This window comes from Danio rerio, chromosome 13 (assembly GCF_049306965.1).
Source record: "Danio rerio strain Tuebingen ecotype United States chromosome 13, GRCz12tu, whole genome shotgun sequence".
NCBI classification, from domain to species: domain Eukaryota; kingdom Metazoa; phylum Chordata; class Actinopteri; order Cypriniformes; family Danionidae; genus Danio; species Danio rerio.
In genome coordinates, this window is record NC_133188.1 from 7,297,151 (window position 1) to 7,321,382 (window position 24,232).

General features: G+C 34.4%; 1 protein-coding gene across 2 annotated transcripts in view; it reads right to left on the bottom strand.

Annotated features, from left to right (window-relative positions):
* The window catches only part of myom2b (myomesin 2b), a 92,680-nt gene that overhangs the window by 2,727 nt on the left and 65,721 nt on the right, over nt 1-24,232 (bottom strand). For both annotated transcript variants that reach the window (XM_073920583.1, XM_073920582.1), the window contains 12 exons: nt 21,752-21,888; nt 19,133-19,277; nt 18,954-19,016; nt 16,782-16,849; nt 16,572-16,685; nt 14,239-14,326; nt 14,088-14,126; nt 11,601-11,706; nt 8,301-8,464; nt 3,179-3,215; nt 3,013-3,035; nt 2,859-2,914 (listed from right to left, as the gene is read on the bottom strand). In XM_073920583.1, the coding sequence (XP_073776684.1) occupies nt 2,859-2,914; nt 3,013-3,035; nt 3,179-3,215; nt 8,301-8,464; nt 11,601-11,706; nt 14,088-14,126; nt 14,239-14,326; nt 16,572-16,685; nt 16,782-16,849; nt 18,954-19,016; nt 19,133-19,277; nt 21,752-21,888 (1,040 nt within the window). The remainder of the gene's footprint in view (nt 1-2,858; nt 2,915-3,012; nt 3,036-3,178; nt 3,216-8,300; nt 8,465-11,600; nt 11,707-14,087; nt 14,127-14,238; nt 14,327-16,571; nt 16,686-16,781; nt 16,850-18,953; nt 19,017-19,132; nt 19,278-21,751; nt 21,889-24,232) is intronic.

A 24,232-nucleotide genomic window follows, 5' to 3' on the forward strand; every position in this document is an offset into this window, starting at 1 on the left:
ATAAAGAAATCCAGCAAAAAAAATTCAGATCTTTCAGATTTTCATTTTACATGACATATCCCGCACCAGTGGATATCAACAAAGCTGACTGGAAACCCACAGTGTACTCCATGACCTCTGCTGGTCATGTGAAAGGTCTTCTCTAACACATGAGTTCACTTTAATGGATCTGAGAGTTGACTGACCTGCTATGTTTGTTTGATCTAAACAACAACAAGAACAACAAAAAAGGATGCAGGACATTACCAGCATCACCAATTCGGGAAAATCGTAATCCCATCAATATCCTCTCCTAAGCAGAATACACAATATTCCCCGAAATGGCGTCATGCTGCTTGCAAGCAATGGATTAAGAGGCTGAAGACAATGGACATGGATCCTGAAGAGCGCTGGAGTATGACGCCCTCCAGCACACACTCCCAGAGCTGAGAAAGAGCAGCAGAACGCCACTCAGCAGCACCACTGCCTGCAGCAATACTGATCACTAATGCGTCTGCTATACAGCCCTCCGCAGACCACCGAAAGGAATACTCCAGGTGAAACATAACCTTAGATGTACTGACAACTAGGTTAATATAGAGTGCTCAGCATAAATGAGAGCACGCCGTTTGGAAAATGGATGTTTTATGAATTTCTCAGTGAATGTGGGTAATGTATTTTGGTACATTTGAACAAAACAGATTAGATAAAAAGATGTATTTTTATAGTTTTTCTCCATTGGTTTGACTCATTTCTTGAAACAGAAATTCATGATCAATTGGCAAAACAGTGTTACAGTTTAGCACAACACTATAGCTCACTTGCAAAAGCTCATACCTTTCCCAAAACAGTTCACTTATGTGTCAAAACTAAATTTCCTTCTCATTTAAACAGTCAGCGCCCCCAAAATGCTTCATGAATGAATGAATGAATGAATGAATTTATTTAACAGGGACAATGCACAAAAATGACATTAACCTCAAGGAGGAAAGATGTATTGCGCCAGGTTGTAGCAGGATTGCTAATATATATATATATATATATATATATATATATATATATATATATATATATATATATATATATATATATATATATATATATATATATATATATATATGTATGTATGTATGTATGTATGTATGTATGTATGTATGTATGTATGTATGTATATATATATATATATATACATACATACATACATACATACATACATACATACATATATATATATATACACACACACACACACACACACACACACACACACACACACACACACACACACACACACACACACACACACACACACACACACAAAGTCAGAATTATTAGTCCCCCTTTGAATTCGTTTTCTTTTTTTAAATATTTCCCAAATGATGTTTAACCGAGCAAAGCAAGAAATTTTCACAGTCTGTCTGATGTTAAATTTTTTTTAAACACATATATATATATATATATATATATATATATATATATATATATATATATATATATATATATATATATATATATATATATATATATAATATAAAATGCTATATATTTTACCATTAATACACAATATCTTGCCTAACTATCCTAACCTGCCTAGTTAACCAAGTTAAGCCTTTAAATGTCACTTTCAGCTGTCTAGAAGTGTCTTGAAAATTATCTAGTCAAATATTATTTACTGTCATCATAGCAAAGATAAAATAAATCAGTTATTAGAAATGAGTTATTAAAACTATTATGTTTATAAATGTGATAAAAAAAAATCATTGCCGTTAAACAGAAAACCGGGGAAAAATAAACACGGGGGTGAATAATTCTGACTTCAACTGTATATTCAAGCAAATTTACAGGTTTAACCAAAAATATTATTATTAATAATAATAATTTTATGTTAATATTCATTCATTCATTTTCTTGTCGGCTTAGTCTCTTTATTAATCCAGGGTCGCCACAGCGGAATGAACCGCCAACTTATCCAGCAAGTTTTTATGCAGCGGATGCCCTTCCAGCTGCAACCCATCTCTGGGAAACATCCACACACACATTCACACACACACTCATGCACTACGGACAATTTTAGCCTACCCAATTCACCTGTACCACATGTCTTTGGACTGTGGGGGAAACCGGAGCACCCGGAGGAAACCCACGCGAAGGCAGGGAGAACATGCAAACTCCACACAGAAACGCCAACTGAGCCGAGGTTCGAACCAACAACCTTCTTGCTGAGGTGACAGCACTACCTACTGCTCCACTGCCTCGCCTAATTATTATTAATATTATTATATATTATTATTATTATTAATAACAAATATTTCAATATTACATCAATATTAATATTTGTAAAATTCATACAAAATGTAATATTTTGCATAAATATTAAATATTAATAATAATAAATAAACTCAAAATAACTCAATACACCTTTGAAGAAAATAACAATATTATATATATATATATATATATATATATATATATATATATATATATATATATATATATATATATATATATATATATATATATATATATATATATGTTGTGGCTGAAACAAACCGTTTTCATGATCAGGAAGACTAATGTAATGTTACTAATTCAATTCCAGTAAATGTGTTTTTTTTTTCTACATATTTTTTTCTACATTTTATATAGATTTATATATTTTTTATGATCTAAAAACTGTATATAAAGTTATTTTTTTTGTAAAAAAAAAAAAAAAAAACATTAAAATCCTGAATGAAATTAAATTAGTTTTGTATAAATACACTCTTATATTTCAAGCGCACATATACAGATAGACAAATAAATATAGTGCTAACTTATATCACAAATCATTTTTGTGTGGCTTGTGATGTATTATTCAAAACGCTATGGCTGAAACAAACCTTCTTTTCCATGATAGTCACAACATCAGGAAGACCGCCAACCACTTTGCCACGATCTGACAATTAAAAAACATCACAAAGTTAATTTAAGAGAATTTAATTACATATCAAAGCAGGACCCCCAAGAGTGCTGGTACTGATTGAGTATACTCACTCTTTTCAGCATATGCTTCCGCTCTGAAGGGCAAAAGAAGAATAGCATAGTTGAGTTCATTAGCAGACCTTAATATTTTACCCAAACACTGACACACAGCTCACATGCTTTGCATCTCAAAACATTTAGGATGTGGATACCCATGTGGTGGAACCAGATATCTTACTTGAGTCTCTGGAATTCTGCATAGGCGTTGTCGTAGACTATGGGGGAAACAAAGTGAATGAACGAATAAATAAAAGTTAAGAACACAAATAAATTTTTTTTTTAAAGAAAAAAATTTCACTGTCTTTCAGTTCGTTGCGTTTTGTCCCTGAGGCATAGCATAAAAGGAAAATCAGCCCTCATTATTTTAATAGCATTGTTTTCCTGCTTTGCTGGAAATAGCTCTACTTCCCCTATACTCATTACTGTCACCATTCGGCAAATCGCATGACCTGTCAGATGCCAGCCCTTGATTATGTTTGTCATCAAACAGTCTGTTGACTAACTGAAACCGCTGCCAGTATCTGCACCTTTGATACTATAACTGCTCTTTTTCATGCCTGGATCTCCCAGTGTGTGCAGCTGCAGTGCTGGCCTTTTTGACTACATCCACACAGGATCAATGCCAGAACACGTGTTATAGATGACATTTTATGTGTGTTGATAGAAAATTACAAATATGACAGTCCGTCATGTCATTCCATATTGCGTTGATGTGATGTTTCTCATCCATGATTCTTGAGGTGATTTGAAAACAGTGTTGGGAAAGTTATTTCAATTATTAATTACTAGGGCTATCTGTGAATTTAAGCGGAATTAGTTTGGGAGTATCATAACCAAAACTTATCTTGATATCTTTAAATTTATTTTGATTTAAATTTGAATATCTTGAAACTTAAATTAATATCTTTTTTAACTTTTATTTAATGTCTATAATGCAAATCCATCAAGATCAGGGGTCGGAAACTTTTTTTTAGCAAAGAGCCATTTCTGACATTTTTATCAAATGTATTTTTTAAAAGAGCCATTAGGGCTTTTTTACATAACAAAATCTTTATTTATTAATAAATAAAAACTTTATTTATGTTTATGCACTACTCAGAAATAAACAAATATAACGCAACACAATGTAAGAATAAAGGGAATTAATAGATTTTTTTTTCTTTTTGCAATCGCCACTAATGAATGTTGTTTGAATTTACATACACGAGGTTACCATATAAATGAAGTTCTTTGCCCTTTATTGGTGTCACGATTTACGTTGAACCACAGCATCACATATGCGCATTGGTTAAAAAGTCCTTTTATTGTAAACTGAGTTCTTATTTATTTTGCTGTAGAAAACACAAAAGGGAATTTGAATTGTATTTTCAATAGGAAACTGATTTCTAGTCACAGTTATAAATTTTAAAACTTTAAAATATTATTGAAGAAAGACAGCTGGAGAGCCACATATTTTTGGTCAAAGAGCCACATGTGGCTCCAAACCCATAGGTTCCCACAGACAGAAAATATTAGTTTACAAACTGTACTGTAAATAAATCAGATGACCACTTTTATATTAGTCAATAATATTACTGAAATTAATAAAAAAAAAAAACTGAAGAGATATAAATTTACATGTTTACACAAGTAAACAAAATAGACTAAATGATGGACTACAATTCTGTGGAAATTTTCAGATTTACTAATTACTAAGCCTATTAATTACTAATTAATTAATATTTTAAAATAATTTATTATTATTACTAAGTTTAAAAGTAGCTCAGTTACTCAATAAGTAATTTAATTACTCAAATAAACACTAATAACTGAAAGAATAAACGCATAAAATAAACATAAAAATCTCAACACTGTCGCCAAATATACAATAGAAATTAAAATTGACAACGACAGAAATCGGAGCCAAGCAGTACATTTTAAGACTTTAACATTTAAGAATAATAAACATTATCAAAACAAAAACATTTTAAAGCAATGACTTAATAGCCCCTTTCCCACATACAGACTTTTCCGGAATATTACCAGCAATTTTTCAGAAAGAGTTCATGTGTGATCAGACTACTCCACACTAATTTCCCACTCTCCACTAATTTCTACTCCAGCCAATGAGAACATTTAGACGGATCCACGCTGTTCATGTTCTGCGCTGTTCATAAAAAGCCTTGAATATTTTTCCAGCCACATTTAGCTGCTAGTTGTAAGTCAGATAATGTTTCTATGTTCATTATTAATGCAATCTGTGGAAAAATTATCGATAAAATGCTTATGATAAACCACTACCTGCAAGCCCTGCAATCAGCTGCAATCAGCTGCGTGAAAAAAAACATGAATTACAAGATATATAAAATGCATATTTGCAGATTTTTAGAGATAAAATCTATGATTCAAAATGTGCTTCTAAAACGTTTCTGGAGTATTTTTTGCTTTTACTTCACTTTTACTTCACTGCAATCAGCTGCGATCAGCTGCGTGGCACTTGTGCATTTGAATAAGTGCTCTGGTGAGTGCTAGCACACAAACAAATGTACATCTCGACATGTGGAAGTGTTCCCTCCATATCTTTACATCGAAGTTGTTCACAATACTTATCCATCTACAGAATTTGTAATGTAGTCAAATGTGTAAGCATTTAGTTGCGGTTAGTGCTTCTGCCTTTGGATATCTCTGAGACAAAAGCAGCTGCATGAATGCTAAAGCTTTAAATGAAAGTGAAACCGTCAACAAAAGCCTGAGCCTTTTTATGTTTACTAATACTAGCACAGCCGTTTAGAGGCCATTTCTGGTTAATGCATTTATGGATATTCTGGAATGGATGTGTGAATGGTGTTTTCAGGAAAAATTCTGGAATGTTCTTGCCTGTGTGAACAGCGCTTTTTTTTTACTCACTGGTAAAGTTGTTCCGGAATTTTTCCGGTTATTTACCGGTATCACCTTGTGAAAAGGGCTACTTTTCCATGCATATTATTCATTTTCTTTTCGGCTTGGTCCCTTTATTAATCAGCTGTCACCACAGTGGAATGAACCGCCAACTTATCCAGCATATGCTATTACGCAGCCGATGCCTATCCATACATATCATATATTGACGTTAATATCATACTCAGTTCATTGTTTCTCATGTATGTTCATTGTACTTAATACATTAACTACTCTGCTTCTTTGATTTATCCAGGACTGTTAAATTTATGTACAGTATAAACAAGTACATAATAAGTAACTGTAATTAAATTACCTGAATAAGAAAAGTAATCCCTTACTATACCTTTTTTTCTGCCGAAAAGTGATCTAATTACATTAACTTGTTATTTTCTAACTAATTACACCCAACACTGTTTGAAAATCATTTGAGCTGTTGTTGAAATGTATAACTTGATTTTCAATTAGGCTCAAAAGTAATGGCTTGTTTTCACAATACTGCCTTTAAAAGGCATTGTACCTTTTAAAATTTCTCCACTCATAATGTTTATTTATGGTTGTTTTGTGCTGAAATAGGCATTGTTTAGCCTTCTGTGACTTTTTACCACCTTAACTCTCACTATTAAGCAAGGAGGATCATTTATATTCAGAAGCAACAAAGAGGACAATTTTAAGGTCAAATGTTATTAAAGGTGCCATGGAATGAAAATCTGGATATGCCTAGGCATAGTTGAATATTAATAACTGAATAAATGCAAAATGTAGGATATGTGGATTATTAATTCATTCAATGCCTCCCTGAGGAGACATTAAGTCTGTTTAAAACTATTTTTTTTTGTTAGTTTATATATTGTAAAATTTGCTGCATGTGTACAGTATGTAATGACGCAACAGACACAAGTTCATGTTTGTAATGAGGCATCAAACACATGTAAACTGCTTAACATAAGTGCACGTTTATGCATCGTGTCATATCACTCAGCTCAATAAACTCTAAAGAACTCCTCTGTTTATACAGAGGCTGACATAAAATCCTGTCTGTTTCATATATGTTAAACACACAAAATACAACTATCAATACATCACTCTCTGTCCCTTTTTTAATATTATTTTAATTTATCATATATTTTACAACTTAAGAGCAAACTAGGTTTTTCTAGTAGCATGAATATAACTTACACTTTCTAGCTAAAATAAACCTCTCTACAACTTCAGTTGAAAAGATTGCCATTCAATGAGGAATCTACTCAATTTGGTCAAATCATTTTTGACGACTTAAGTATGATTACTTAACGCTTGTGTATTTTAGATAGCATCATGCAGTGTATGTACTGTTTGCGTGAGTGTCAGGCACTGAGTTAAGCTGCCAGAGTGTAAGAGCAGAGCTCATTCATATTCATAACCTTTCCTAATAATAGTCCAATCAGACCTTTCTAACTTACACTGTAAAAAGTACATGTTAATTAATAGTTTTGTATTTTGTGATTCCCAATTGCATTATAGGAACTTGATATCTGCATGGTCTACTTGTTATGTCGAAAATTCAACTCGATAGTTTAACAAAGTGAGTTTTATTAACATTCTAGTTGTTTGAAATATTATAATGTATAATAAATATTGGTCACACTTTACAATAAGATTCATTAGTTAATGTTAAGTAATGCATTTACTAACATGAACAAACAATGAACAATACATTTACTACAGTATTTATTCATGTTATTAAACATTAGTTAATGAAAATACAGTAGTTCATTGTTAGTTCATGTTAACTCATGGTGCATTAACTAATGTTAACAAGCATGGACTTGAATGTTAATAATACATTAGTAAATGTTCAATTATGATTAATAAATGCTGTACATGTGTTGTTCATGATTAGTTCATGTTAGTAAATGCAGTAACTAATGAACCTTATTGTAAAGTGTTACCAAAATAATATATACTGTAGGGAAAAAAGTCTGTAAAATAACACAAAATGTACTGTCAGTCAATTACAAGGCTTTTGTACCATAATATACAACACCAACTCTCACGATATATCACTTTAAACTATTAAAATATTAATAAAAGTCACTTTTTTCAAATCTTTCAGGATTAAAAGAATAAGGTCACATAATACAATTCTAAAGCATAAATAAACGGGTGAAAAAAAACATGAATCACAAGATATATAAAATGCTTATTTGCAGATTTTTAGAGATAAAATCTATGACTCAAAATGTGCTTCTAAAACAGTTTCTGGAGTATTTTTCTCTCTTACTTAAGCCACATACCTACTATGCAGATATCGGAGAACAAATAACAAATCATATCAGGCTACCTTTGGCAACTTTAAAAAGCTTAAGCTTCATATTAAGAAGTGACACATTCAAACAACTCACGTTGTCCAGAAAGATCCAGGGTACGAGTGTGGGTTTTCTCAGCATCCACAATCTCAAACGTGTACATGCCTTTATCTTTATCAGTAGGTTCGACTACTTCCAGGGTTGCCATTGCTGGGTTGCCACCAATTCGCATTCTTTCTGATGCACTGATTTTAGCTTCCCTTTAAACACAAAGAGCAATCAAATTTAAAACGCCCATTAATTCAAGTTGAAGTCAGAATTTCTGTTTAACAGAGAGAATATTTTTCAACACATTTCTAAACATAATGGTTTTAATAACTCATTTCTAATAACTGATTTATTTTATCTTTACCATGATGACAGTACATAATACCTTACTACCTTACTACTATAATATCTTCAAGACACTGTTCACAATAAATATTAATGATAAAAAAGGTCAATATTGCCCTGTTCTCTCTCATTTCGTGCAGCGCACGTGTATTGAACTGCAAGTAACAGAGACAAAAGAAATGAATTAAAATAATATAGGCTAGAATTAAAACAATATAGTCCACATTGCAGCTTTCTTTAAAATTATAATAAGCCAATATAAAAAAAAATAGCATCGGACTGTTTCTAAGTGTTTTGCTGGTAATGTCTTTTAATTATTAATTATTTAGATCTATTTAATTAATAATGTATTATTTATGTACAGCAATTGAGACAAAGCGAGATAGTCAAATATAATCAACAACAAAAATGTAAATAAAAACTGTAAATGAAAATGTAAATGAAAAAGCTTATTTATTGACTGTATTTTCACTTTAAAATAACCCATGTACATAAAATAAAACACAGCTTTATTTATTTTTTTATTTATTTAGTTAGTTAGTTATTTAGTTATTTATTCATGCCTACTTATTTGTATGTATGTTTGTACTTTCATATTAGTTGTCTTTTATTATGTATTTTGTCTTTTTTTGTTTTACTTTCCAAAATGAATCCTCATTTCACTAAAGAAGTTTACAATGATAATAATGCTTGTTAAGTTTTTAATGATAATAGTCTTATCATCATTTACAAGTAACAAAGTATAGGCTATTTCTGTCCGTTCGTACCTGGTTCATTTGTGCCCCCTGGCAGCATATTCACAAACTGTGGTCATGCCTAAAAACACGTTCTTACTTCTTTACGCCCCATTCACACAGGGCGTCAGCGTCAACGCTTCCCATTCACTTTGAATGGGTGACGTCAGGCATTGTCGAACTGCATTGTGGATCATTCGGCACCGCTTCAGAAGCGTTGCTCGCTGCAGAAGTTGGGACTAGCTCAACTTTTCAAGCGCCAACGGAAGTGTCAGCCAATCAAATCGCTGTATGCAAATACACCAGCTCAGACAGTGGCCTATTGCTGACTGAATTTCTTTGGCTGACGCTTTATGACGATCGATTCGGCCCCAACTTCAGTCAAGCGTTGACGCTGAAGCCCCGCGTGAATGGGGCGTTAGAGTGGCGGCGGTACAAGGTGTGACGTTAATGCTCATATTAAAAGTGTCTCCTACTGCAGTTGTACAATTTAGTACAATTTGCTCATCCCCCAATGACAGTTAGGTTTAGGGGTGGGGTTGGGTGCCACGCCTCCTTTTTAAAATAGTACAATTTCGTACAAGTGAACTCGTACGAATTCGTACAAATTAGCCACTAAACTGGCAAAATGTAAAATACTTACGTTTTCTCGTGAGATCAGCCTGGTTATTTATGTTTCAATGTAATTAATTCTACGCACTTTAAACGCAGCAAGTAATATGTGAGTGATGTTTGCACATGCATTATAATTATAACTGTATGAGCTACTGCATGCCTTACACATATAGTTACATTTAGATAATTTACTTTATGTGATGTAAATGTAATGTGTATTTATATAGCGCATTTATTGTGTATGGCCATACACCCAAAGCGCTTCACAATCATGAGAGGGGGTCTCTCCACACCACCACCAGTGTGCAGCATCCACTTGGATGATTCGACAGCAGCCACAGGACAACGGCGCCAGTGCACTCACCACACACCAGCTATTGGTGGAGTGAAGACACAGTGATAGAGCCAATTCAGTGGATGGGGATGATTGGGAGGCCATGATCGTAAAGGCCGATTAAGGGACTTTGGCCAGGACACCGTAGTTACACCCCTGCTCTTTCACAAGAAGTGCCATGGGATTTTTAATGACCACAGAGAGTCAGGACCTCGGTTTAACGTCTCATCCGAAAGACGGCGTCCACTGACAGTATAGTGTCCCCTTCACTTTTACCGGGACACTAGGACTCACAAAGACCACAGGTTGAGCGCCCCCTGCTGGCCTCACTAACACCACTTCCAAAAGCAACCTATTTTTCCCATGTAGACTCCCCTCCAGGTACTGACCAGGCTCAGCCCTGCTTAGCTTCAGTTACCGGTCTTGGGCTGCAGGGTGATATGGCTTCTGCTTTAATCATTACTATTGGAATGTGAAGAGACTTTTAACCAGCACAACAACAAAAACAATTTCTGAAGACAATTACCTACTGCACCTTTGAGCATAATTTTGGAAATATAAAAAAATAATAATAATAATAATTCACAGGAGGGCCAATAATTTTGACTTCAACTGAACGTGTTTATCAGAGAGAATTCACAGCACATGTATTTCCATGCTCTTGACATGTTACAGTACAGGCAGGTTTAATCCCAATCTCATTTTAAGATGAATTGTTTGCCTTTATTATTTTTTTTTTACCATACAGTAAACGTTAGACATGCCTTTTTAAAGTGGGGCATCAAATCTGCATATCCCTGGTGTAAAATTGGACATGGTTGGCGTTTTTTTTTTTTTTTTTTTGTGTCAAAGCTGAATGTGAAATTCCTTCTGCATTAATACCTGCTCTGCGTGCATTTCAAAATGTGCAACACAGGGAGGAAAAACCCAGAATAGCCCCTTCAAAATGCTAATACAGGGATTTGAGAAGTCATGTGAGTAGGAAGAGGCTTTTCTCACAACGTTAGTATTTCACATGCTACTGAATCAACTCCAGGGCACGGCATGAAGCGACTGCAATCAGAATGATTTGTTTTTGTGTCGACGGCAGAGTGAAGAACACGATAATTTCCTGTAGTCCAATAATCATTTATTCTGTACACCTCACACTAAAGCGACCCAGAATTATAGACCAAAATCTGAAAATCATGTTTATGTGTAGAGCCGTCATCATGCCTTGAGGACACGAAGAGACGTGTGCATTTCATATTCAGCGGGTATGTGCGGATCTTTTTTTTATTCCAGGAAATCTATTCAAGTGAGGGTGGAAAATGTGCCTACTTTTGTTTCCAATGGATCTTCATCTCCTCTGTGTAATATTTCATATGGCACTGAAGCATAATGCCCTCCGCAGTGCACTGAATCGACAACTCGGAGGCACTGGATCCTGTCCAGGATGAAAAAAAGAAGGAAAGATATTTTAAAAAAATAAATAAATAAAAATCACAAACACAAGCTGGTTGGGGAAAAAGCTGCATAACAATGATTCACTGCATGTTTATATGGAGCTTATTTTGTTATTTATGCAAAGATTTTCATGCAGGCACTGAGCTAAAATGAACAACTGTTCCCATCACACTTGCAGTGACAGAGGTGCTGTGAAGCAATGCCATTGTTTTCAGGAATGTAAGGTGATTTTGAAGAAATATGTACAGAATATGCCAACTAACTGACTCTCATTCACCTCAAAATCATTATAAAGAATGGTAAAAAGAATGGGGTGTTCATATGACTAATGGATAATGGAGACAATATGATTATGATGTGAAGTAAATTTTATGCATGTGTATGACAACTGTTATCAAGTGTTATTTGCTCAGTTAGGCAATAGAGTCTGGCTGCAGATTTGCACTTGCACCTCCAGGCTTGCACGCTCGGACTTGCACGCTCAGGCAACCACGCTTCCTCTGCAGGTGACGTCATTTACAATCGCCACCTGTGTCCGCTTGCATGAAAGTCCTCCAGTAATTTAACTTAAGGGTGTCTCTGAGGCGGAAAAATCTGAGGTAATGGATTTCATTAAGATCGTTGCAACAAACTTCTTATCTGTCACCCTTACTCAAGTGTTCTAAAGTGTTTCACTGTGGTTACTGGCAACATACGGTGACGTGCGCCATAGTTGCTATTGTTATGTAAACAGATCGTAACGAACCACGAATGCTTGCCTTACACAAAGAACTTAGAATGATGGTGATTCTATGCTCTTTCCCTTACAACAGCTCTGCAGTAATGTTACACATCATCTGTGCCGCTTTCTTTCCGTTAAGCGAGTTGAGACGTTCCCTTATCGTGTCGATCTCGACATTATGTTTGGAGGACCTATAAAATTGGGCTGGGATCATGTAGAGACTGTTGAAGCTGCACTGCTACTGTGATTTCATATAGATGAACTCCTGCTTTTCGGGGTGTTTGTGTGTGTGTGTGTGTGTGTGTGTGTGTGTGTGTGTGTGTGTGTGTGTGTGTGTGTATATATATATATATATATATATATATATATATATATATAGTAGGGGTGTCACGATTTTGATTTTTAATCGAAATCAATCAAAATTTATGCTCAATTTCGATTATCGAATCAAAAAATAGAATCGTTGATGCTGCCACGCCCCCATGTAACGTCAGCTTGGCTTGCCAAGCGGGAAAAAAACAGGCTTGTTGAAGTGCTTGTTAAACTGCAGAAGCAGGAGACCCGTCGACAGAACTTAAACCCTCTCCTCTTTCAATGAAGTCGCCGGTGTGTAAGCATTTTGGATTTCCAGTGAGTTATGTTGACAACGTTCGTGTTGTCGACAAAAAAAAAAAAGCTCTGCTATGTACGTATTAGATAGACAACACCGGCATTGCGATCCTCCGCCCGCCCCCGTTGCAAATCCGCTCGCGAAAAGTACACACTCAGGCCCTGTTTACACTGTCTTTGTTTTTAAATGGCATTTTAGAACGACAACGATTTGACATTCACAGTGGCGTGTAGTATTTCTGAGCAGCCCTCCTTCCTCTCTACCTCTGAAAATGCACATCACGTGACCACACAGACACAGCCATGCGCTCGAGACAGCAGGTCCAGGCAGTCAGAGGACTGCTTCAATCTTTCACTCACTTGTACTTTGTCATTTTAGCGAACACCTCAGATACTGTTGGCTGGTTCTTGTTGGTTGTGCGTCTTTTTTACCGACGCCATTATAACGACACAGATCACTGCCTATTCACGAGTCCCGCAGAAAAAGTGATTGACAGGTGGTAATTATGTGTGTATCTTGCCTTTATTCATTTACTGTATGATTTGTTTATGGGTAAAACAAAGACCATGCAGGTCAGGTAGTTTAAACGGTAGGCTACAAATAATTAATTGGTCATTAATTAATTATTCATAATCGAAAATCGAATCGTGCCTTTAGAATCGAAAATGTAATCGAATCGAGGATTTGGAGGATCGTGACACCCTTAATATGTAGTGAGTGTATTATAAATTTATTGTGTTGTGTAAATTTACATTAAAATAAAATTGTTCCAACTGTGCGCATGTGTGAATTTGATGATTGATGATTTAACTATTTGTTATTATATTTTAAATTTTTTAACATGGACATTTTATAAAAATACCAAAATAACATGGTGTTGTTTTAAACATAATCATATCAGACTCATCCTTGAGTTTACGCTCAAACTATTTGCAAAGACACTAAACTGCTCCAGTTCAGCAGTAAAAATAACTACAGTTCAAGAAGATTTTAAGTTACATGATCAAAAAGTAATACTTGTCATACACACCACAGATACGGCTGAGTTCGTTAATGATATCATCAAAAGCTGTGGGTGAAAAAAAACATTATTATTAGTAACAGTGGTAGTATTACATATTTAATACATTTTTTATAAAAAAATAATTAATATGTTTAAATGTTCATGATAAAAATAGTACCTTTGCCAGAAACATCGATCTGTGACACATCTTGGCCTCTGTCATCAGTGATGGTTGCTTTATAAAGTCCTACATCGTTCTTGGAGAACTGTAATATCAGGAAAGAAAGAAATAAAGAAAGAAAAGAAAGAAAGAAAGAAAGAACGAAAGAAAGAAAGAAAGAAAGAAAGAAAGAAAGAAAGAAAGAAAGAAAGAAAGAAAGAAAGAAAGAAAGAAAGAAAGAAAGAAAGAAAGAAAGACACAAAAACAGGCCAACGCGTGAAGCTTTTTTAGAGCATTACAGACAAAATTGTTTCTGTTCTACATTGTCTTGGGAGTAAATTATAGCAATTTCACACAGCTTTGTAAAATAACCACAGCACTCAATTGATTCCGAACTCTAGTTTCAATCCTTTTGAGTCAAAAGGTTATCTCTCCTGAGAATTGCTCTCGACATTTCCCATTAGATGTCAGGAGTGATTATATTAAATGCAATATAATTTTGTCATGCGTCTCCCTTCTTTATTATATTTATAGAAGTCGCTCAAGCTGTTTTACTTTGTAAATGAGACAAATATCTTGAGAATATTGATTTAGAAAAAATAAATAAATAAATACAACCACACAAACACAGAGCAATTACCCCTAACAGTCCAGTAGGGATTATTTGCCTGTTTACTGATATAACCTTGGGTACGGTACTTAGCGCTTATATATTTTAAACTTTGATTATGAAAAACACAAAGAACTGTATGTAACTTGTAAAACTGGGTTAAACTGTAGGTAAGCCCACACAAAATCTGAAAGATTTTTAGCACATCATTGAGTCTATTGATTTACTTGTGTGCAAATTCATATTTCTTCAGTTTTTAAATTAATTTCAGAAATATTATTGACTAATATGAAAAAGTTAATTTGATTTATTTATAACACAGTTTGTAAAGTAATATTATCTGCCTTTTAGTAGATACAGTTAGGTCCATAAATATTGGGACATTGACACGATTCATTTTTGGCTCTATACACCAACATAGTCTATTTGAAATGAAACATACAAGATGTGCTTTAACTGCACATTGTCATCTTTAATTTAAGGGTGTTTACATCCAAATCAGGTGAACGCTGTAGGATTTGCAACAGTTTTAACATGCGATGGATCCATACTTTCATGTTGTTGATGCCAAATTCATGCCCGAATGTCACAACAAAAATCGAGACTAATCAGACCAGGCAACGTTTTTCCAATCTTCTATTGCCCAATTTTGGTGAGCCTGTGTAAATTATAGCCTCAGTGTACTGTTCTTGGATGACAGGAGTGGCACCCGGTGAGGTCTTCTGCTGCTGTAGCCCATCTGCATCAAGGTTTAATATGTTGTGCATTCATAGATGCTCTTCTGCATCCCTCGGTTGTAGCGAGTGGTTATTTGAGTTACTGTTGCCTTTCTATCAGCTTGAACCAGTCTGGCCATTCTCCTCTGAGTTCTGGCATCAACAAGGCATTTGTGCCCACAGAACTGCCATTTACTGGAAATTTTCTCTTTTTCGAACCATTCTCTGTAAACCCTAGAGATGGTTGTGTGTGAAAATCCCAGTAGATCAGCAGTTTATGAAATACTCAAACCAACTCATCTGGTACCAACAACCATGCCACGTTTAAAGTCACTTAAATCCCCCCTTTTCCCCATTTTGATGCTTGGTTTGAACTGCAGCAGATCGCCATGTCTACATGCCTATATGCTTTGAGTTGCTGTCATGTGATTGGCTGATTAGAAATTTGCATTAACGAGCAGGTGGACAGGTGCACCTAATAAAGTGGACGGTGAGTTCATATACAGTACTGCTCAAAAAATAAACGGACCACTTTAACAACACAATGCATTGCCCAAGGGTTTCCTTTATTATTTTGAGAAGTATATTTATCCTAAATAAAACTTATGGTAACAGTTTAAGTAAAACTTCACACCATGGTCTGGCTTATTACATGCACAAAAAGATATGAACTGTTTGTTAGCACTTATAAAGTATGATCTTATTTCTACTATCTTACTAACTATTAATAAGCAGCGTGTAGCGATCTGCTCTTTCATAATAAAAGTCCTCCGGGCTCCATCTGAAACATCATGCTTTCACTTTCTCGAATAGCCTTTTTGCACACAGCGAACTAGCTAAAATACGTAGTTAATGGTTTCTTAATAGTATACATTGCTAATTAAAATAAAGTGGCCTAACTTTTTAACATTAAAATTTTAAGGCTTTTTGATTTACTTCATATGTACAATAAACACTTATGAACATCAAAAAGTATCAATTAGCTATTTTTTTAATCTCAAGTGTTTATGAAAAGAGGCGCTCACATTAGTTAGAGGGAACTTGCAGACTCCTGAGGTCAAGTCAGCAGGCACCTCGGGAATCACCTCTACATCGTCCTTATACCAATGGAACGCAGACTCCTTCTTCAAATTGGCCACCTGAAATGGGTCAGACACGCAAGAAAACCCAAACATATATCTAGTCTGTCCAAGACATTCCGTTTGTTTTGGATAAGTCATTCCAATTTAACTTGCCTTGCAAATAAGAGTGACAGAGGCATTGTCCCCAATTTGAACAGAGAGGAACTCGGTAAAGTGAGGGCCTGGAAAACGACATTGGAAAAGCATCAAACCAACTTAATATCCACAATGATGAGGCACATTATCAGAAGTAACTCCAACATTTTTTTTTATTAAGTCTTCATACAAATATATTATTTACCTAATAGTCTGTCTTTTCTAGATTTTCCACTTTATTTTAAGGTGACACAGTTAAAGTGTAACTATTCATTTAACTACCAGGTGATATTATTCACTTACATGTACTTATGTATGGGGTTCAAATGTGGGTAAGGTTTAGAGTTACATTTAACTCATTGTAATTACTTCAGTAAGTGCATGAAACATCTGTAAGTGTCGCCTTAACTTAAAGTGATGCTTTTTTAATATTTATAAAATGACAGTATTACACGTTTTCACACAGGGCTAGATTTTATTTTCCTTTAATAATAAAAATATGCAATTCAAAACTGCATGATGTTTACTTATGTTATTTTTGACTAATATTTAAATTAGTTTGATGATCTAAAACTGATTAAACTCAAACAAACCAAAAATAGGAAAGCAGTAAGGGGGCACACACTTTTTCACACCACTGTATATATTAGTTTGTTACTCTGCTTGCGGATAAGCTGGATGTGATGAGCTGTGTAACAAAGGTACAATGTTTACATGTTAGTACTTCAAAACATTGGTGCGTTAATACTGTATTAAGCGTTGCGTAAATTGTAGTTTACCATACATTTCTACTTTATTACTAAACAAAGTTCTGGGAACCACAGCTGCTAATTTTATTTTATTTTTTATTAAAATAATTTTTTTAATTGTTTTGCAATGCAATGCAGCAACCTCTCAATCTTCCTCCGCCAACACGGCAGTGAAAAAAACTGCAGTTCATCAACTGACCACTTGAGGCTGGCTACAAAATGGAAGTCGATCCCATAGACTTCCTATGGTAAAACGCCCAACTTTACATCGCTTACACAGGCTTCCGGTATCCGTAATTTTAGGTGCTGCACACCTTGTTTCTTCACAACATAGACAACAAAGATAGTGGGGCCATTCTGGCACGTGCCCTGAGTTTTTCCAGCAAGATGATGCACCACCACATTATGGGTGTCAGCTCTGAGCATTCCTAGATGAACAGTCACCTAAAAAGTGGATTGGTCATCGTGGGCCAGCTGAATGGCCCCAAGGTCTCCCGATCTGACCCCTTTTTAATTTTATTTTTGACTTTTATTTTTGGGGTCATCTGAAGGCAGTTGTCTATGGTGTGTTGATACAAGATGTGCAACACCTGAAACTACGAATACTGGAAGCCTGTGCTGGCATTTCTCCTGCGATGTTGCTATCAGTGTGTGAAGAGTGGGAGAAGAGGGTTGCATTGACAATACAACACAATGGGCAACACACTGAACACATTTTATAAGTGGTCAGAAACTTGTAAATAACTCATGAAAGAATAAAGTTACGTTGAAACCAAGCACACCATTGTTTTCCTTGTGAAATTCCCAATAAGTTTAATGTGTCAAATGACCCTCTTCCTAAAAAAAAAAAAAAAAAGTTGAATCCAAAATGGCTGACTTTAAAATGGCCATCATGGTCACCACCCATCTTAAAAAGTTTGCTCCCTCACATACACTAATATGCCACAAACAGGACGTTAATATAACCAACCATTCCCATTTATTAAGGTGTATCCATAACAACGGCCCACCATGTATAATTTTTCAGTTGTGAAATAATATTGACTTTTTTTTAATTTTTGACATTTTTTAACTGCTTATATTCCTGCTAAACTACAACAAATCAGACTTTCACCAGAAGGAAAAAAAAAAAAAAAACATTGGAGGAAATACTGTGAAAGTGTCCTCGCTCTGTTTGGGAAATTAAAAATAATAATAATAAAAAAAATTCACATGAGGGCTAATAATTTTGCCTTAGACTGTAACTAAGTGTGGGTTTTATATTTTAATGTTTAACATATAAGTTGTTCCTACAAAAGCAAAAAATTCATACAGGTTTAGAAAAAAAGCAAATAGAACATGATGGCAGAATTATTCACAACACCCATTTTTGTCAGTGATGCAAAGCCTGTTTGTAAAAGAGTTTATTTCAACAGCTACATCAAGGCAATGGATGCAGTACCCTCTTTTACACGAATGTACTCCCTCCTTTGGTAGTCTGCCTCAGCCAACGCTGCCTTGAAGGCTGGAACAGAAAAATAAAGCAAGAACCATTAGAGGTCAGTGGGTAGAGTTCAACAGCGCAGCACAATATCGCAAGATGAGAGCTGCAAAAACCCTAGAGCGACGCATGGCTCTCACCATCTCCGATAAGCACGAGAGAGGACTGGGCCTTGGCTCTGCCATCTTGGATCTGCACGGTGAAAGTGCCCTCGCTGTCGTCAGTGAAATGATCCATCACCATCTCAATAATGCCTGTAGCTGCGTCGTGACTCATTTTAGTTTGCTGTGAAAAAAAGCGAAAGAGGTAAACATTTCTCTCCTGGGCTTTTCTTAGGAGGCTCACGCAAATGGAACAGAGAAGCATAACAGATGGTAGTATTGCGAAGGAGCTGAATCTATTTATTCGGATGGGTTATGTTTTCTTGCGCCGCACAGTTGGAGCTAAACTTAAAAGGATTATTCACCTGGAATGATAATTCTGTCATCAAATACGAAACCTGTATGCGCTCAAAAAGTATATATTTTTCTGCTTGTTCTAACTACTTATTTAAAAAGAGCTGAAGCAACAGAGCTCTTGAGTTTTTTGAGGCAGCTTAACTGTTCAATCAACTTAACATTTTAAAAACTAATACATTAAGTTACCTTAAACGATTTTGCATATGGATGACATGAAGGGGTTGTGTGAGACCCAGCATTTTTGGAATTGTGTAGAAGCCACTGTAACTAGAAAGTCGAGTGACATCAGAATGAGGATTCACCTAAAGCAGTTTTTGAAAATGACCTTCCATGCAGTGTGTAACAAAGCACTAATTGAATGGAAACATGCAGCTGAGGTTTAAATCTGAAAGTGATTAAAACTATTGAATCTTTAACGAAATAGTCGACTTAGAGTTGTATAAATTAATCGTGTTGGGATCTTTTGCCTGAATGCGTTGACGTTAAAACGCTACATCATCAAATATGCAGTATCGACTTCTTTAAAACGTAAACGCGCCTTTCCCTTTAGACATTAGCGGGGCAAAAAATGTGGACAAAGATGACCATCAGATGGAGATTCAGCTGCAGGAAATAAAGAAATAAAGTTCATTTTCACAACAACACCACAGTATAGACAACCTAGTACAACATAGTACTGTGTTTGTTTGTGTTTTTTTTCTGAATTACCACCACAAAATCAATTACTCAATCACCACACAAAATGTTTTTTTTTTTTTTTTTTGCAAAAAAAAAAAAAAAATCTTGAAAAGCTGTTGGGTCTGATATACACTGTAAAAAATGAAAACTTAAACAAATTACTTCGACTCATTACAATTAAATGAATTAAGTTTGACAAACTTAATTCATAACAGTTTTCAGTAAAAAAAATTGAGTTCTTTTAGGTGTAACGGGTTTTAGTAATTTATTTTAGAAAACAGTAATGGAACAGTACATACAGTACAGTACAAATCATACTATAACTATAATAATTATAGTAAAAAGTACTTTTATTAAAGTAAAAATAGTTACCTTCCCTTCTTAATATAAAAATAGTACTTTAATGTCTTGTGGCAAATACAAGTATTGCTTAATATTGATAGCGAACAATACTTATACTTGCCATAAATAACTTACTAAAACCTCTTACACCTTAAACAACTAAATTTATTACTGAAAACTGTTATAAATTAAGTTTGTCTAACTTAATTCATTTAATTGTAACAAGTCAAAGTAATTTGTTTAAGTTTCCTCTTTTTACAGTGTAGTCTTTAATTAATCATTGGTGATGTGGAACAGGTGTGTGTGAGGTGCATGATGGGATTTATAGTTCATAAGTTGACAGAATCATAGTCCGGATGATGGTGCAAGTTTACCAGCAATCTGCAAGCTTGGGTCACTGGTGATTGTAACACCCACACAATTCCTTCATGTCGTCCCAACATAAATTAAGTTAACTTTTTTTTTGCACAAATTTAAGTGAATCGAACAAAAAAAAAAAACAATTAAGCTGCCCCCGCAAAAAACTCAAGAATTGTGTCTGAAATGCTTTTCAGTTCAATGTGAATGTGAATGGAGAACATTTACAGATCGAGACCAAGATCAATGACTTTTCTGCTATAGTGTATCAATATCAATTTGTCTTTATTATATTATATTATATTATATTATATTATATTATATTATATTATATTATATTATATTATATTATATTATATTATATTATATTATATTATATTCAAATAATTTAATAACCTATATGATTACATATTATTATTATTATTATTATTATTATTATTAACAATTATTATTTTTTGGTGATATAATTACAGTGGTCAGAAATGCATAAGTGCGTTTGATGGTAAAAATCTTCTTTTAAGGGATAGTTTAGCCAAAAAATACAATTACCTCACCATTTACTTTCCCTCATGTGGTTTTATATGTTTAATTTTGAAGAATGATACTTGCCGGTACCCACTGATATATTAGAAATAAGATATTGGGTACCAGATTTTTCTGAAATATCTTCTTTTGTGTTTGACAGAAGAAAGAAATTGCACAAGTGAAGGGTGTGAAAATGATGACAGAATTTACATTTGTGGGTGAACTATCTCTTTAATGTCCCACAGAAGAAAGTCATTGATGTGTCTGATGTTGAGTAAACAAAGACAACTTTAAAACGAAAGGTAAACTGTCCCTCCCCATATAAAACTGGCTGATTTTCATCATGATATTATGAAGGCTGGGAATGTTTGTGCCATTTTATCTGTGACAGTCCTTTACCTCGCAGTTGACAAGCTCCTTGTTATTGGCAAAGAATTTGTAGGTCACAGATGAGGAGATGCCCTCAGCTTGCAGCCAAAAGCGCATACGGCCTCTCTCTAGAATCTTATAGGCCAGCTCAGTCTTCAGAGGAATAACTGTGACACAAGAGGAATGACAATCTGACATTGCTGTAGTTTATTTTAAGCAATAAGCCACAGCACTTATTACAGTGACAACTACTTTAACTTTGGTAAAAGAGATATCATGCTAGTGGTTTATAAAACAGGAAACATAGCAAATTACTAAGTTTACAGATTACAAATAAGTAAAGTTTACAGTAATTGTGTGTTTTTTTAGATAAGATTGCAAACATTTTTTGTTCATTTGATGCTAAGCCTTTAATTGTCATTAATGAGGGATTTATTGATACAGTAATTTTATTAAACAAAATATTGCAAAGATTTATTTTTCATTTGATGCAGTTTCAATTGCGTAAGTTCAAATGAATAGAAATTACTAACATTGTTTCTTTTCTTTTTTTTTCCTGTTTAGAAGATAACTAAGTCTTTAATTGTCATTTATAAACGATTCACAAAGCATAAATAGTCCTCACTTTAGATTAGGTCACAAAACTACATGAAGTTTGGTTAATAAAGCATTTAATAACATACATAGTAACCCTTACTATATGCCTGAATAATGAAATATATAAATGTTGATTTGACTAGTTTATTAATAATTTTCTAACTCATTCTTAACGATTTAAAAGCCACCAACTACTCTTAAAAACAAATGGTTTATAAATAATGCAATACTGAATTTAGAAATGAACAAATAATCAGTAATAAAGAATGAAAATAGCTGTAAAATAGCATTTGTAGCTGTATTTATAAACTGCATACTAACGTCTGACAGATAATGAACTAACTATTTGCTAATGCTTTATAGATGACTCGTAGTGTGTAATTGTAAAGTGTCAGATTTATTAAATGGATATATTTAATAAAATGATATTTTAGTCATCAAACATCTTTAGAAATAGAAAGATAATGCATTTAAATGCATGGAAAATATTGGGGAAAAAATACAAACTACAAAATTCCAACTAAATTTCATAAAACATTTTGCTCTTTATAACATTTAAGTAGGGCCAGACAGAATAGTTTTGCGGAATTTTTTTTTTTAAGTTATATTGGGAGTATCATAACTAAAAACTTAATATATGAATTAAAAATAATAGCTTTATTATAGCTTTATTTATTATTATTTAATGTTTACAATGCAAATCCAACTAGACAAAACAAAGCAAGTCTCTTAAATATCTGCTATTAGACAGAAAATATAACTTTACAAACTGTATTGTAATTCAATCATATGAACACTTTCATATTAATCAATAACATTACTGAAATTAATTTAAAAACTGAAGAAATATAAATTTACACACATTTACAAAAGTAAATAGACTCAATGATGTGCTAAAAATCTGCAGAAATCTGCAGATTTTTGCGTGCGCAGATTCCTTTTGGGCCTACATATAACATAGTGCACTCATTTTGCTAGATAAGCTCCAGATTTGGCTTCAGTACTGACTAATCTAATGTACAGTGCATCCCGGAAGTATTCATAGCGCTTCACTTTTTCCACTTTTTTTATGGAACATCATTTTTTTTAAATGGATTAAATTCATTTATTTCCTCAAAAAAAACATCAGTATTCACAGTCTTTGCTCCATACTTTGTTGATGCACCTTTGGCAGCAATTACAGCCTCAAGTCTTTTTTGAATATGATGCCACAAGCTTGGCACACCTGTCTTTGGGAATTGTTGCCCATTCCACTTTGCAGTATCTCTCAAGCTCTATCAGGTTAGATAGGTAGCAATGGTGTACAGCCATTTTCAGATCTCTCTAGAAATGTTCAATAGGATTTAGGTCTGGGCTCTGGCTGAGCCACTAAAGGACATTCACTGAGCTGTTGTGAAGCCACTCCATTGATATTTTGGCAGTGTGCTTAGGGTCATTGTCCTGCTGGAAGATGAAACGTCACCACAGTCTGAGGTCAATTGCACTCTGAAGCAGGTTATCATTCAGGATGTTTCTGTACATTGCTGCATTCATCTTCATTCCCTCTATCCTGACTAGTCTTTCATTTCCTGCTGCTAAAAACATCCCCATAGCATGATGCTGCCACCACCATGCTTTACTGTAAGGATGGTATTAGCCTGGTTATGAGTGGTGCCTGGTTTTCTCCAAACAAAACACCTGGCATTCACTCCAAAAAGTAAAATTTTAGTCTCATCAGACCAGAGGATTTTGTTTCTTGTGGTCTGAGAGTCCTTCAGATGCCTTTTGGCGAATTCCAGGCGGGGAGTGGATTCCATCTGGCCACTCTACCATACAGGCCTGATTGGTGGATTACTGCACAGATGGTTGTCCTTCTTAACGTTTCTCCTCCTTCCACAGAAGAACGCTGGAGCTTAGACAGAGTGACCATCGGGT